The sequence below is a fragment of the Sminthopsis crassicaudata genome, chromosome 6 (genome assembly GCF_048593235.1).
Source record: "Sminthopsis crassicaudata isolate SCR6 chromosome 6, ASM4859323v1, whole genome shotgun sequence".
Classification (NCBI taxonomy): domain Eukaryota; kingdom Metazoa; phylum Chordata; class Mammalia; order Dasyuromorphia; family Dasyuridae; genus Sminthopsis; species Sminthopsis crassicaudata.
In genome coordinates this window covers 180494579-180508955 of record NC_133622.1, presented here as the reverse complement: position 1 = coordinate 180508955, position 14377 = coordinate 180494579, and the positions used below count along the sequence as shown (strand labels likewise).

Here is a 14377-nt window from a genome sequence, read left to right as displayed (position 1 = left end):
AGTAAATATATATATAGTAACTATATAGTAGCAGTAAATCTATATAGTAAATATATAGTAAATATGTAGTAGTAGTAAATCTATATAGTAAATATATATAGTAACTATATAGTAGTAGTAAATCTATATAGTAAATATATAGTAAATATGTAGTAGTAGTAAATCTATATAGTAAATATATAGTAGTAGTAAATATATAGTAGTAGTAAATCTATATAGTAAATATATAGTGGTAGTAAATATATAGTAGTAGTAAATATATAGTAAATATATAGTAGTAGTAAATCTATATAGTAAATATATAGTGGTAGTAAATATATAGTAGTAGTAAATATATACTAAATATGTAGTAGTAGTAAATCTATATAGTAAATATATAGTAGTAGTAAATATATAGTAGTAGTAAATCTATATAGTAAATATATAGTGGTAGTAGATATATATATAGTAACTATACAGTAGTAATAAATATATAGTAGTAGTAAATATATAGTAGTAGTAAATCTATATAGTAAATATATAGTGGTAGTAAATATATATAGTAACTATACAGTAGTAGTAACTATATAGTAGTAGTAAATCTATATAGTAAATATGTAGTAGTAGTAAATCTATATAGTAAATATATAGTAGTAGTAAATATATAGTAGTAGTAAATCTATATAGTAAATATATAGTGGTAGTAGATATATATAGTAACTATACAGTAGTAATAAATATATAGTAGTAGTAAATCTATATGGTAAATATGTAGTAGTAGTAAATCTATATAGTAAATATATAGTGGTAGTAAATATATATAGTAACTATACAGTAGTAGTAACTATATAGTAGTAGTAAATCTATATAGTAAATATGTAGTAGTAGTAAATCTATATAGTAAATATATAGTGGTAGTAAATATATAGTAGTAGTAAATATATATAGTAGTAAATATATATAGTGAATATATAGTAAATCATGAACCCGTTTTGACCTTCTCTTGGTACAGGGTGTTGTGTGGGCCCAGTTTCTGCCACACTGATTTCCAATTTTCCCAGCGATCTTTGTCAGACGGTGAGTTCTCTCCCAGAAGCCGGGGTCTTTGAATTTATCCAGTACTAGATCACTACGCCATTGACTACTGCGACAAGAGTGTGAACACCTCGGAGGGGATGGACTCCGCTCTCCTAGACAACCCATCCCACTTTAAGAAGGTTCTCCTGGTTGTCCCTTCAGTTCTCGGAGTCCTGCCCTCTGGGGCTTAACAAAACAAATCTCGTCTTTCTACCCGACAGCCCGTCCCTCTTTCCTCGGGTTCTTTTTCTTTCACTCCCCCACACGACCTCCCCCTGTCCCGGGCTCCCCAGACTTTCCCATCGCGGTTGCTGGACCCTGCCTCTGTCGGTGCCTGTCCCCAGCACTCCAGACGAGGTCTGCCGGCAGAACAGCCACCTCCCTTATGACCTTAATGCAGCCCAAGGCAATCAGCTTCTGGCCCACGGCTGGGATACCTTCCTCCTGCTGCAGCTCTCCATCTGAGATCTTATGGGTCCTTCTCTAAGCCCCTCATGCACAAGTTATGTGCTATTGACAGGAAACCCCCAGACTCTGAGAAATCCTTAAAGGAGAAAACCTCCTTGGGCTCTGCCTCAGGGAGGGGACTCCGCCCCAAGCACCAACAGTTTTATCTTGGTTGTCTGGCTCAGTCCCTAAACCCATTGAATTCAATTCAGATTCTAACCCTGGCTGAAACCCAGCGGGGAGCCAGCCTGGGGCGGCACACCCACAGCCCCCTTAGAGACTGGAGCCTCTCTTGGCAGAGGACCCAAACACGGCAGCCTGGCACCAAGGATCTCTGCCCACCGGAACCCTGGTTCCGGTGCCCTCTTGTCTCCACCACTTTACTAACTGGACTTGAACCTTACTTCCAAACCCCACAATAAACTTATCAGTCTAGGTCTTCGGGCCTGTAAATTCCTTTACTGGGGCCTCTTGTGCCGCCACTAGGCCTCATTTAACTGTATCCTTGCGCCGAATCCCAAGGGGGTGCGGGGAGCTCTGACTCCCGGCACCCGAACCTGCCACGAGACCTCCATTAATCCTGATTTCACGTAGGTGCCCCTTCTCTAGACCTCGTCACTATGAGCCTGGGGGATTCCGGCCTCTGGAGCCCAGAGCAGATGGAGAAGGCGGCTCCTGTACTAGGGTCCTCCCTCCCAGAAGGGAAGCTCCGCCCATCCCCGTGGTGAGGCGGGGATTTCGGGACCGTCAGAGAAGCCGGAGCCTGGGCAGATCTTCTCGGGCTGGCAAGTCTTCAAGCTTGGACACCACAGATTTGAGTTCTCCTGCACAAAGACCAAGAAGGAAGAGAGCCAAGCTGCTTGTCACCAGAGGCGCGGCCTTGGGAGATGGAGTCTCTGGCCAAGGAGACCAAATGCTTATCTATGCAGGCGGGTGGATCTTTCCTGGGAAGATTGGGAATCTGACCAGGAGGAATATTAAGGGGCAGGAAAAAGAATTCCTAGCCCAGGCTCACCAGGAGTACAATCCCAGGGGCAGGAGAGACCAGCAGGCGTGGGCTCCAGCGGAGACCTGGAAGGAACAGGGTTGGGGGAAGGCGAGGATTACGCTTTGGAAGCCTTTTGGAAGCTTATTCCATTTATGCCACTAGAAAAGGCGGCCTCTGGAGGAAAAGCTGGAGGTCAGAGGGGAGACAGCAGTGGAGTTGTTTTTTCGTCAAAATGCCGTGCTGCTGCCCCTCCCCCATGCTCTGTCTGGTGCATCTTAAGAACAGCTCCGGTTGACTTAGGAAGGGAAGCAGGAAAGAGAACTGAAGTCTGGAGGCAAAGGCAATAACCTAGGCCTGGGATGCTGATAAGGGCCTGTAACTAGATGTGGGACAGAAAAGGAAGGACATGAGCATTTCTTTTTCTAATTTTTCTTTTTATTTTTCAAGTTACAAATAGAATAGTAAAATAAAATATCTACCGTGTTAAAAAAATTTTTTTAAAGAAATTAACCCCAATTGCCTTAGCAAAGCAAAAAAAAAAAAAAAAAAAATTACCATGTACAAGCACAATACCAAGTGCTTTATAAATCTGACCTACGACCCTCACAACAGCCCTGTAGTAGGCGCGGTATCTCCATCCCGGAAGTGAGGCACATAGCACCTCAATGACCGGCCCAGAGTCACTGTCAGTTAAGTGCCCGAGATCTGATTGGAATTCGGGAATACTCCAGACCTCGTACTCTAACCATTGAACCCCGCTGCCGCCCCTCTGCAGACGTGCCCTTCCCAGTAGATCAGAGCGAGCATATTGTCCGACAGTCCCCACGCACCCGGGAAAGGTGGTGGCTTCTGGTGTCGCGCAGAGAAGGGGCGAGCAGCGATGCGCGGCAGCCAGCACAGGGGAAAGCCAAAGATTGTTCCATTCTCAGTGGGAACATAATGGGCAAATGCTGCAAATAAGACTCCATTTGTCCTTTGTTGACTGACCTATTGACTTTGGAAAAATGATAAAAATATTAACCATTCAAATTAGACTTTAAAATGCGCTGTCGTCAGTATTAAGCATTGGACAGCCCGTGCTGGCGAGAACACGCTGTAGTGATGAAAAAGCTGGCCACATAGAAGGGTTTGAGTGGGGGCTCCATTCTCTTCTTCCTGGAGCTTTGGAGTGAGGCCCTGCCACCCAGACTTCGCTGGTTTGATTTTCTCTAGTGTTTCCTGTGCCCGTGAAGGCGAACTATTCAATTATGACCTCGATCGATCGCACTGAAACCAGAAACTGCCAGGAGCCACAGAAACTAATCCAGTGAAGGACCAACCCAGAGGGCTTCCGGCCGGAGCCCATTCTCCTGGAGGGCTGTATCTGTGCAAGAAGGAAACGCTGCGGGGGAGCCCTGTGCGGAGGGCTTGTCATGGTACTAGAAAAACTGAGCCACAAGCCCCCAGAGCTTGGGGGCCGGGGGGAAGGAGGGGGGGGTAGAGCGGCCCGCGGGGGAGCCTGGGAGAAGCAGCTACAAGTGAAAGAAGTAATAACCACCAAGTGGCTGGAGTGGCCCGCGGGGGAGCCTGGGAGAAGCAGCTACAAGTGAAAGAAGTAATAACGACCAAGTGGCTGGAGTGCCCCGCGGGGGAGCCTGGGAGAAGCAACTCCAATTGAAACAAGGGATAAAAACCAAGGCCGTGAGACCTTAATAACTGGGTACAAACAAGCTTAACAAAAGCCACGCATTTAAAGCATCTTAGGATGCCAGAGCTGGACTTAAAATGCAGGATTCAAAGGGAGAAGGGCCTTCAGTGAATTAGCAGACTTCCTTTATTTCACAGAAGAGGCAATCTGAGCTTCGGCGCTTCCAGCCGCAGTCCCGCAGCTCCGGGGATCCGGAGCGCAGGGGGGAAATGCGGAGGGGCAGCGCGTGCCGGCTGCTCTGGACGCCGGGGGGTGGGGGGGAGGAGGGGCAGAAGGCCGCGGGCCGGCCTGGGGCGCGCTGAGCAGGATGGGATGGGAGGAGAGGTAGGAGACGTCCGTCAGTCCGTCCATCCGTCCGTGTGCGCCCCGCGCTTGGGGAAACATTCCCACTCAGCACAGAGCCAAGCTTCTTACCCACCGCCCCCCACTTTTTATGTAGCTGGGGGAGGGCTCTCCGGGGCTGAGATATCTGTGGCCCTTTGCAGATTCCTTCTATTAAAATCCAAGGGGCACTGTGCTTGTGCGGGAGAAAGGGACTGGCACTTGGAAGTCAGCAAAGCTAAAGCGGGAGGCCTTCTTTTCCATCTATTCCCACTTCCCGCAGCGGGGCTCGAAAGCCCGGATGCATTTTCACCCGAGTTTCCACCTCGGGCATGGAAGCGCGAGCGGGGCACAGCGGCAGGCTATGCGGAAGGAGTCAGGCGCCGGCACCCGCGCCCCTCCGGGCAGGGCGCGCTGTTAGGAGAAAAGATCGCACCTAAGTGACGGGGAGAGGGGAGGCAGAGGGGAAAGGGCGAGGGGCAGGCAGCTCCACTCCAGTTCTCTACCTCCCCCCCACCCCCCGCAATGAGTCAGCGCTCCCGTTTAGAGCCCGCAGCTGCCCGGGGCAAGGGGCGGTGGGGAGGCGGGTATTCGGGATGGATTTCTCCTAGCTGTGGGAGAACGGCCTCCCGTACAAACCTCGAGTGAAAGGGGAGAGGCGCGAGGCCTGTGGGGCGGGGAAGGCTGGAGCGCGCCGGGCCCACAGGCGGGCCCCACTCCTGAGAAGTGGGAAGGGAGCAGAGGCGAGGGGTTTGGGTCCGGTGATCCGAAGCATCCTCCGCATCCAGGCGGGTCTGGCAGAGGCCGGGGTCGGAGATCGGAGGCGACCAACGAACGAAGTGAGGGAGTGGGTGCGAGGTGGGGTTCGTGCAAACGTTCGAGGGCTCAAGCCCCCTCAACTGCCCAGACCAGATTCCAGAGCCTTCCCGCCGGAACAGGGATTTAGCTCGGTGACGTCAATGTCAGCTCCGCACGATTCCTCCTTTTGTATCCCTAAGAGGGAACCTTAAGGTTTGAGGCGTGTTAGCAAGCGGCCTCTCATAGGCGGTGCACGCACGCTCTGTACTCTGGGACATGTAGTTATCTCCCATTTGGCGGACCCGACAGCTCATCTTGCGTCGCGTCGCGTCACGTCACATCATATGCGCTCTCCCCTGCGCCGGCGACGGTGCGTGCGTGCGTAGGTTGCCGAGGCGACGGCGCAGACCAGGGCGCGCGCCCCCTCCCCTCCCCTCGCTTCCCCCCTTTCCCACCACAATGAGCTCTTAAGATGGCGGTTGGGCCGCAGGCGCCGAGGTAGAGAAGGAGGCCGAGGGCTCCGGGTGGGAGGGGGCGTCAAGGCGAGGTGGAGGTGCGGGGAAGGTCTTGGTTGGGGTGCGGGGGGGGGGGAACGGCCCGCGCGCTTGGGAGGGGACCCCGCGAGACCCGCTCACCCACCTCTTACAGAGGGGGTGGGGGGCGGTCACCGCTGACTGAGGGAGCGAGACGCAGCCGGGCCTCAGTTTACCCCGCCACCGTCCGTCTGTCTGTCAGTCTCTCCAAGGGGGGGGTCTTGGGGACTGGGTCTGGACTTCGTTAAGGACTTGTCTTGAATATGTAAAAGATCTATACGCCTGGAAGGGGCGTGGGTGTGACCACCCCACCCCCACCCGGGAGGAGGGGAAAGTGCCCGAGGAGGAAGGGGAGGAAAGCTGCGGGGGCGTCCCGTTCTCCCGCCTCCCACCCCCGCCGCTCCCGCTCCCGCCGCTGCTGCCGCCGCCTCTTTCCTCTCCTAACCGCCTTCCTTCCTCCTCCTCCTCCTCCTCCTCGCAGTGACACCCCCCCCCCCCGGCCCGCCCTTTGTTACTTCCCGGGGACCCTCCCCTCTGGGCGCTGCTTGTGCGTCTGGAGCGCCGGTCCCGCTGACCACTCGGAGCTCTCCGGCCCAGCGCCGCGCCAGCGTGGGGTGGCCGGAGGAAGGGGCGGCTCCGGGAGCCCTCCTAGCGGAGGAGACTGAGAGCGGCCGGCGCTACACTAACCGGCCTACCTCTGTCGGGCCCCGCCGGGAGACGGAGCCGAGGTGCGCGAAGTCCGGGGCCTTTCGCACGCGGGGCCGGTCGGGCGCCCTGCCGGGGCTCCGGACTCTTCTCCCGCTTTGGGAGGCTGGGGCCGCGTTGTGGCTGGGAGAGACGCGGGGGGGGGCGGGGGAGGGGAAGGGAAGGCAGCAGGGCTTTTAAAGCGCTACTTGGTCCGAGTTTGTTTGGGGGACTTTCAGAGCTCTACTTGGTCCAACTTTGTCCGGAGGGGCTTTGAGAGCTCTTGATCCGAGTTTGTTTGGGGGGCTTTCAAAAGTCTGCTTGATCCAGATTTGGGGGAGAGGGGAGCCGCACCCCAAGGGATGGGGCTGCGGGACCGCTGAGGCCGGCAGGTGTAGACACCCACCCCTCCTGGACGGGGAGGAGGCGCTCCTCTGCCCGCCTCGCCAGGTTGTCTTGTGGGAGCTACCCCCAGAAAGAGGCCGGGGTCTGAGCCCGCCTGCGGGCCAGCTTTTGTTGCACAGCCCAGGAGAGCCTTGCTAGCCGAGGGTTGTAATAGACGGCCTCCCGGCCAGAAGGCAAATGGCACGGGGAGGGTCTGCTGACCAGACAGAAAGCTTCCCCCACACACACTTTTGTTAGCACTTGTCTTTGTGCCTTCGAATGTGCAAGGTTAGTTTTTTTGTTTTTTGTTTTGGTTTTTTTTAATTTTAATTCGCAGCCTGGTTATGTAGGGAGAGATCGAATTCCTGAAGAGATAGTAATGAGAGCCAAAATTTGGATTTCTGGGAATAAGGAACTGAGAAGAGTAGAATACCAGGGTTTGTCTTAGGGCACGGTGGAGAGTCGTTTGCGTCTGGTAGATGGCCAAAGTGGAGGAGAAGTGGCCTTTAATGACATCATGAAGCCAGGGGTCAGAAAGTTTCTCTGTGGAGATGCTGAATCACCATGAGCGGCTGCCCCTGCCCACAAGGGGCTTCCAGCGGGGTTAGAGTCAGAGGGAAAGAAGCAGGGAGTCAGCCCGTCCTTCCTGGGAACCTTCCTCCAGTGGCTGGTGGAGTGAAGTGGGCACAAGATCCTTCCTGAAAAGGAAGAATGTAGGTGAACTTGCTCCTAGTGGGTCCCCAGAGTCCAGGGGAGGTAGAAACAGTCAAGTGACAAGGTTTTCTTAAGCATCGTTTGGAGGAAGAAGGAAGGGAAGCAGTGAGTGGGGAAGATTAGGAAAAGCCTCATTTTAGAAGTGGTGTTTAAGCTGAGCTGTGAAGGAAAGAGTCTTAAGACACAAAGGCAAAAAAGGACTGCTTTCCAGATGGAGGGGCAGCCAGAGAAAGGGCCAGAAGTGGGAGATAGATTGGCTGAGCTGTGACTTGCAGGAGCTGCTTCTCACAGGAGGTCCTGGAAGGGGAAAAGGTTCTGTAGGGCTCTGAATGCCAGAGGAATTTGTGCTGGCTCCCACAGAGAGCAGGGGACCTCTGCTAGTTTATTGAGTGAGGTGATCAGAGCTGAGCTTTATGAATGTCAGTCTGGCAGCTGGATGGAGACGGGAGAGACTTAGCACAGAGTTCAGTTATGAGGTTATCAACATTCTAGTGAGAAGTGAGGAATTTGATCTATAGTGATGGCCAAGTGGTGTCATTGACATCCATGAGGAAGAGGGAATGGTGAAGACTGTGGTGTCAAGGGGATGTACAGATGTGGATACCTAGAACAATGGAGCTTCCCATGATGAAAATAGGGAAGTTTGAAGGAAATATAATGAATTCTATTTCAATGTTGATTTGAGATGCCTGAGGGAGCATCCATTCAGGTTGAAAGCATTGACTGAAGTCAGAAGACCTGGGTTCAAATCCTAGCGCAGATATTTACTGTTCACTTCATTGACCTCTCTTGTCCTTTGTTTCCTCACTTGTAAAACGAAGGAGTTGGAGGTGCCCTGTAAAGCACCTTCCAGCTTTAACTCTGCTCTCCTCTCCCACACTATATATCCAGCTGTGATTATCTGCCTGGAGCTGACAATTAAACTCAATGATAGAAAATATAGAGCAAGGATTCTCCCCCTTTTAGGGAGTCCCAAACTCTTCAGACTCATGTGTGTAAATGGTTCCTATATAAAGCATAGGGTTACAAAGGAAGTGTCATCCATTGTGCAGAACAGTTGTCAGCACATTTTTAACAACACATATTTCCAGAGCCTGGGTTAAGGACCCATAGTATAGAAGGATGGAGAAAAGAATAGTGCTTCTATGGTCAGAAAAATTTAGTTCTTACAAGACTTGTGATGGTAAAATACTTCAGTTCAAGACTTTTCACCCCTGAGTTTTCAGTTTCCCATTTGTAAACCATGGGGCTGGTAGGGTAGGTACCATGACCTGACTTCTCAGGGAGCTGGCAGTGAGGAAAGTGCTTATAAAGAATGCACCATTATTGTCTCATTCTTAACCTCTTCTAAGCCACAGAAAAGTTGTCAAGGCTAGAAAGCATCAGCAAAGAAAATTTCTTCGCCCAAAACATTGAGAGATCCTCTAGAATTCATCCTGATCTGTTTAGAGGGGCTAGCTAGCCATTGTTGCCTAGAGGGAAACTAGGGACAGTTCTTTGAGAGAAGCTGTGGCTGGTCCCTGTGTATTTTCCCTCCCAGGAAGGCTTGAACATTGGTTTTCTGTCTCCCAGTTCCCATTAGCAGCAGCCTTACACGGTATGTTTGGTTACCAAACTGTCCTCAGTAAATACTGGATTGTTGTTAAGGATAGGAGTTACACAAACAAATAGTTTAATCTTTTGAGAATTCTCCCAGATAGAAAGACTGTCTCTAGGCAGATTAAAGTTTATGTACCATAAAATAAATACATAGGAAAAAGCAGTTTGGTTTGTTTCTGATTGTTCCTTTATGTTTGGTTGGATGATTGTTCCTTTGAAAGCTGAACTTGCAAGATGCAGTTGGAGGCAAAAGACTTCAGAGCTAGCCAAGAGGAAAGAGTTAGAGTGGTCAGAGAAGTAGAAGGGTGCCCAGCACCTGGGAGGGTGGCACTTAAAGTGGAAGGATGATCTCTGGCATCTGCTGTTTCCATACCTACTCTGGTCTAGTGGGGTTTTGTGCTGAAGAGAACTGTGGGGAAACATAACAGATTGTTGTGGCGGCTTTGGATGGAGTCAAAGTGCAGTGTGTATTCATGCATGAATGCTGGTGTCCTGGGTTGTGCAGGGCTGGGTAGATAGTTGGGCGCTCATGAGTTCCCTCCTAGACTCTCCTGTAGAAGCACAATTCATGAACACATAATAATCATATATTATCATAATAATGGTTATTATATAATAATAATAACAACCCCAACCATAATAATTTGTGAAATTTTTAGAATTTGTTGTGCTGTTCTATCACCCTCTGTTTCTTGTCTGTAAAATGAAGGTGCTGGATTCAGCGACCTCTAATGTCCCCTCTAAATAGTTATTGTTAATATGTAATCAATAGCTTGACTAGTAGTACATTGACATTGAAGAGTTAAAAGCAATAAAAAACTGGGAATTAATTTAAAAAAAAACTTATTTTGGATTGTTTTTCTATTTTTCTTTATCTCAGATGTTGATATCTGAGAATAGGCAGGTTTTTTAATTAGAGGGCAGTTTAGTAAACTCCAAATGGGAATCCCACATTGATGTGGGGTTCCACTACTCATACTTGTAGACTTCTGTTGGCTCATCTGTGGAATGAGAATGGAGTGGCACAGTGAGCAGGGAGAAGGATTTGTGTATTTGGGGGAGAAGGAAATATGAGGTAGAATTGATTAACCAGGCCGCCAGTCTGTCCCTTCCCTTCTTCTCTTCCTTCCTCCTCTCCCTCTTGACCAAGAGCAGAAAAAGGAGGTGATAAGGGAGTAGACCTAAGGCATTTAACCTACACCATCACCTGACTGGCTTTGATAGATGAAAGCTGTTAGCAAATCATGCATCAGTAATAAGGGGGAGGTTTTGATAGGTTGAGAGAGGTTTGAAGTTGAACTACTTTGTGGCTGATCTAAGCTGAGAAAATGGCCTCATCTGCACTCCACTCTTGCTCCTGATTGTTTCATTTGTTACCCTTGCTTCCAGTTCAAACTGAATTTCTCAGCCTAGGACACTGGTTCTCTTCTCTAGTTACATCCCACAAATATTTCTTGGGTTCTTACTGTGGGCAGGGAACATAGCTCCCTCCTAGGGGAGACAAAGACAAAGAAAGCAGTCCTTGCCTCCTATTGAGGCATTTAGAGTCTAGTATAGATTGCAAGATGAATGTATCAGAGGGGTTTATGGAGCCTGCCAGGGGGAGTCTAAGGCAGGGTGGTTAAGACAGCTTTCATGAAGAAAATGGCATCTGAGCTGGCTCTTGAATCATGGGTATGATTCAACCAGGAGAAGAAGAGAGGGAGATGTGGGGAACAGAGTAGGTCCACAGAAGTGGGAAAGGGCAGAATGGGGATCAAGAGTGGCTACTCTAGTGGAATTGCCTTGAATCATCCCATTGTTGTAAAAAGTCAGAACCATTATATAATCTTGTTGTTGTGTACAAGGTTCTCTTGATTCTAATCACTTCACTTAGCAACAATTCGTGTAAATCTTTCCAGGCTTTTCAATTTCAGTAGACTTGTGATGGAAAGAGGCATCCACATCCAGAGAGAGAACTACAGAGACTGAATATGGATCAAAGCATTGTATTTGTACTTTGTTGTTGTTGTTTGCTTTTTTCCTTTCTCAAATTTTTTCCCCTTTTGATCTGATTTTTCTTGTGTAGCATTATGAATATAGAAGTATGTTTAAAAGATTTGCACATATTTAACCTGTATCAGATTGCTTGCTGTCTTGGGTGGAAGGAGAGGGAGAAAAAATTGAATACAAGGTTTTGCAAAAAAAAATTCTTTGCTTGTATTTGGAAAAATAAGATGCTATTAAAAAGAGAGAAGTCCTCGAAGGCGAGGTTGAGGAGTTTGGATGTTGTCAATAAGTGGACAGTGAAGTCTTGAGAAGGTTTTGAATAGAAGATAATGCAGATCTCTGCATAAGAGAGATTAACTGGAGAGGCAGAAACTGGAAGCCACAAAATTTATTAGGAGATTAATGGAAGCTGGTGATAGGGCCTGTAAGGGGTTGGAAAGTAAAAGAGGATAAATCAGCAGATTTGGCCAACTGAGAAGGGAGAAAGAAAGACAGCACCAACATTTCCAACTGATGATGCTTTGTCTCCTGAGTTAACTTTCTATTTGTGTTTTATGTTTGTAATACTACTTAATGCATACTGTAATAACTATTTCTTGCTTCTCCCGTTAGCGTATTGGGATTGTTTCCTTTTTTGCATCTGTCTCCAGAAACCAGGCAGCTCACCACGGGCTCTAAACCCAAATACTAGTCTTATCTGCTTTTGTGCCTTTGGGGGTTCTCATGCCCTTGCTTTTTTGGTTCTCATTGTGGATAAGATAACCAAGAGTTAATTAGAGATGAAGTTCTATTTTTATAAGCTAATAGTTGTGCTGAACTTATAACTCCAGGATTCTCTTACGAGCCTGTCTGTTTATAGAACAGTTCTGAGGCTTTTGAGGCTCATTCATTTCTTTGATTGTACATATCTTGGGTGCTTCCCGTCCAAGGGAGGGACCACAGGTTTTCATCTTAGGGATTAGAGAAGATACAAAGAAAATAAAGACATAGATAAGAGAGACTAAGGGAGGCTATAGTAATTGCCAACTGGACGATATATATCACCAGTGTACAATAATGTTAAGATTAGGATTTACTAAATGCCATAGCAGATATAACTTTGGAGAGTCTAATTCTATTGTAGCAGGGTGGAAAGAAAAAGAAAAAATTGTTGCTAATGATTAGCCTGGCCTGGGATGGAATGAGAGGGATAGTACCAGGCAGTCACAGAAGACTTACTTTAAAAGATCCATTTGTTTTGGGCCTTGAATCCAGGAATAGGACAAAAGCACTCAAATGCTTTATATTGTACATGCAAAACCTACTGAGTAGCTAGATTCAGGTATAGGGTGTGTAGTGGAGAGAGGCATGAGGAAAGTCAATTGTGACATTGTAGTAGGCCTTGAATGCCAGGCTAAGGAGGATTTTGTGCTTTATTCAGGTGCCAGTAAGAAATCATTGATGGATTTTGAGCAGAGATGTGACACGATTAGATCTGTATATAAGAAAGATTAATTTGGCACTATTGTGAAAGAAAAGTTGTAAATTGGGAGAGAGTTAGGAAGTGATTGCTTTAGACCATGTATGTAGCAATGAGGGCCTGAATTATGATGATGTCAGTGGGAATAGAAAGAGGGGAATTAAAGTTGTGGCTCTAGAATAATGAGGACTTGGTGATTATTGGATTGGAGAAGGGGTCAGGCAGGAAAAGGCAATCTTAAAAGAATCCCATCTTGCTGAAAGGTGATCCCCAGTCAGTGTGGCTCTGACTCTATCGTGTGTGTGTGTGTGGTGGTGTGTGGGGGGGGGGGGGGGGTTATGGCAAAGCATCCTTTTTGTTGAGCCTTCTTTTGATGGGAGGGAATTATGTTAAATGAGAAGAAAGCTCTTCTTTTTTGTGTACCAAAAAAAGGATCTTATGGCTGGGTCTATTTTTAGCTTCTCTTTGTTTTGCAGATAATTCTTGATTAATGGGACAATATGGCCACCGGAGGAGGTCCTTTTGAAGAAGGCAGGAATGGTCAAGATTTGCCAAGCTGGAGTAATGAGAGTGTGGATGACCGGCTGAACAATATGGTATGATTTTTCCTAATAATCATAGTCATATCAGGGACAAGTGTTTACTTATAGTCACTGTTCCCCAAAGGATCAGCCCAGCTTAGCCTGTGAAAACTTTTTTTGTTTCTTTGCACAAATGTGTTTTATTCTCTTGGGAAAGCAGTATTAAGGAAGCTTAGTAATTGTTGAAATGTAGAAATTAAGGTGGGAAGGGACTTAAGAGAATTTACAGATGAGGTAAACAAGAACTGAAGTCATCCAAGCAGAAAGGAAATGAACCAAATTGAAACCAAGGCCTTAGACTCTTAGTCAGAAGCTTATTCCATTGTGTCCCTCTCTTAAATCCCCTTAGCCATAGGGGAGTCTGTGGGCTCTAGACTGGCTTAGATGGGTGAAAATCAGTAATTAGCTCCATGCACTAATGAAAGGATTGATCTTTCCCTGTTGGCTCATTGCCAGGTTCATCTCATTGTGCTAGAATGCCACTGATCTAAATTTTTCAGGATTTTCATGGAACAATGAAAGATCCTATGATTTCAACAGGTTCTCTTACTTTGCATGAAGCATCTCTAGTATGCTGTATTTCACCTGAGGCTTGGATAAAAGATTCAGTTTAAAAGCATTTAAGTGCTGTACTCTTGCTGGAGATACAAAGGCAATGGTTAACATATTCCTGATGTAGGTTGAAACTAGGGTTAGAAAAAGACCCACTTCCAGAAGCATAGGATATATAGTTTAGGATAAACAATTTCCCTCCCTCCCTCCCTCCCTTCTTCCCTTCCCTTCCTTCCTTCTTCCCTTCCTTCCTTCCTCCCTTCCTTCCTCCCTTCCTTCCTTCCTTCCTTCCTCCCTTCCTCCCTTCTTCCCTTCCTCCCTCCCTCTTTTTATTTACAAAACACATGCATAAGTCATTTTTCAACATTGACCCTTGCAAAATCTTCTGTTCCAAATTTTCCCCTTCTTTTCCCCACTCTCTCCCCAGAAGGCAGGTAATCCAATACGTTAAATATGTTACAATATATGTTAAATCCAATATATGTATACATATATTGTTATACAGTAAATTAGATCAAGAAAGAAAAAATACTGAGAAAGAAAACAAAATACAAGCAAACATCAACAGAAAAGGTAAAAATGCTA

General features: G+C 47.3%; 2 protein-coding genes and 1 long non-coding RNA gene across 30 annotated transcripts in view; 1 reads left to right on the top strand and 2 right to left on the bottom strand.

Moving 5' to 3' along the window:
* Window positions 1-2904: 2904 nt before the first annotated feature.
* Window positions 2905-14377, bottom strand: part of ASAH1 (N-acylsphingosine amidohydrolase 1) — a 168552-nt gene continuing 157079 nt past the window's right edge. Inside the window, exon 14 of the mRNA XM_074274054.1 lies at window positions 2905-4176. Coding sequence (XP_074130155.1) covers window positions 4003-4176 — 174 coding nt within the window. The 3' untranslated portion in view covers window positions 2905-4002. The remainder of the gene's footprint in view (window positions 4177-14377) is intronic.
* On the bottom strand, window positions 4285-5414 carry LOC141546316 (uncharacterized). The gene is made up of 2 exons (XR_012483271.1): window positions 5139-5414; window positions 4285-4913 (listed from the first exon to the last, which is right to left on the bottom strand). It is a non-coding gene; the product is annotated as an uncharacterized LOC141546316 (long non-coding RNA).
* Window positions 5661-14377, top strand: part of PCM1 (pericentriolar material 1) — a 93335-nt gene continuing 84618 nt past the window's right edge. For 27 of the 28 annotated variants that reach the window (XM_074274048.1, XM_074274046.1, XM_074274044.1 and 24 more), the window contains exons 1-2: window positions 5661-5795; window positions 13136-13255. In XM_074274048.1, coding sequence (XP_074130149.1) covers window positions 13160-13255 — 96 coding nt within the window. In that variant the 5' untranslated portion in view covers window positions 5661-5795; window positions 13136-13159. Of the gene's footprint in view, window positions 5796-6420; window positions 6559-13135; window positions 13256-14377 lie in introns of those variants that run through there. The other variant, XM_074274026.1, reaches the window with a different exon arrangement.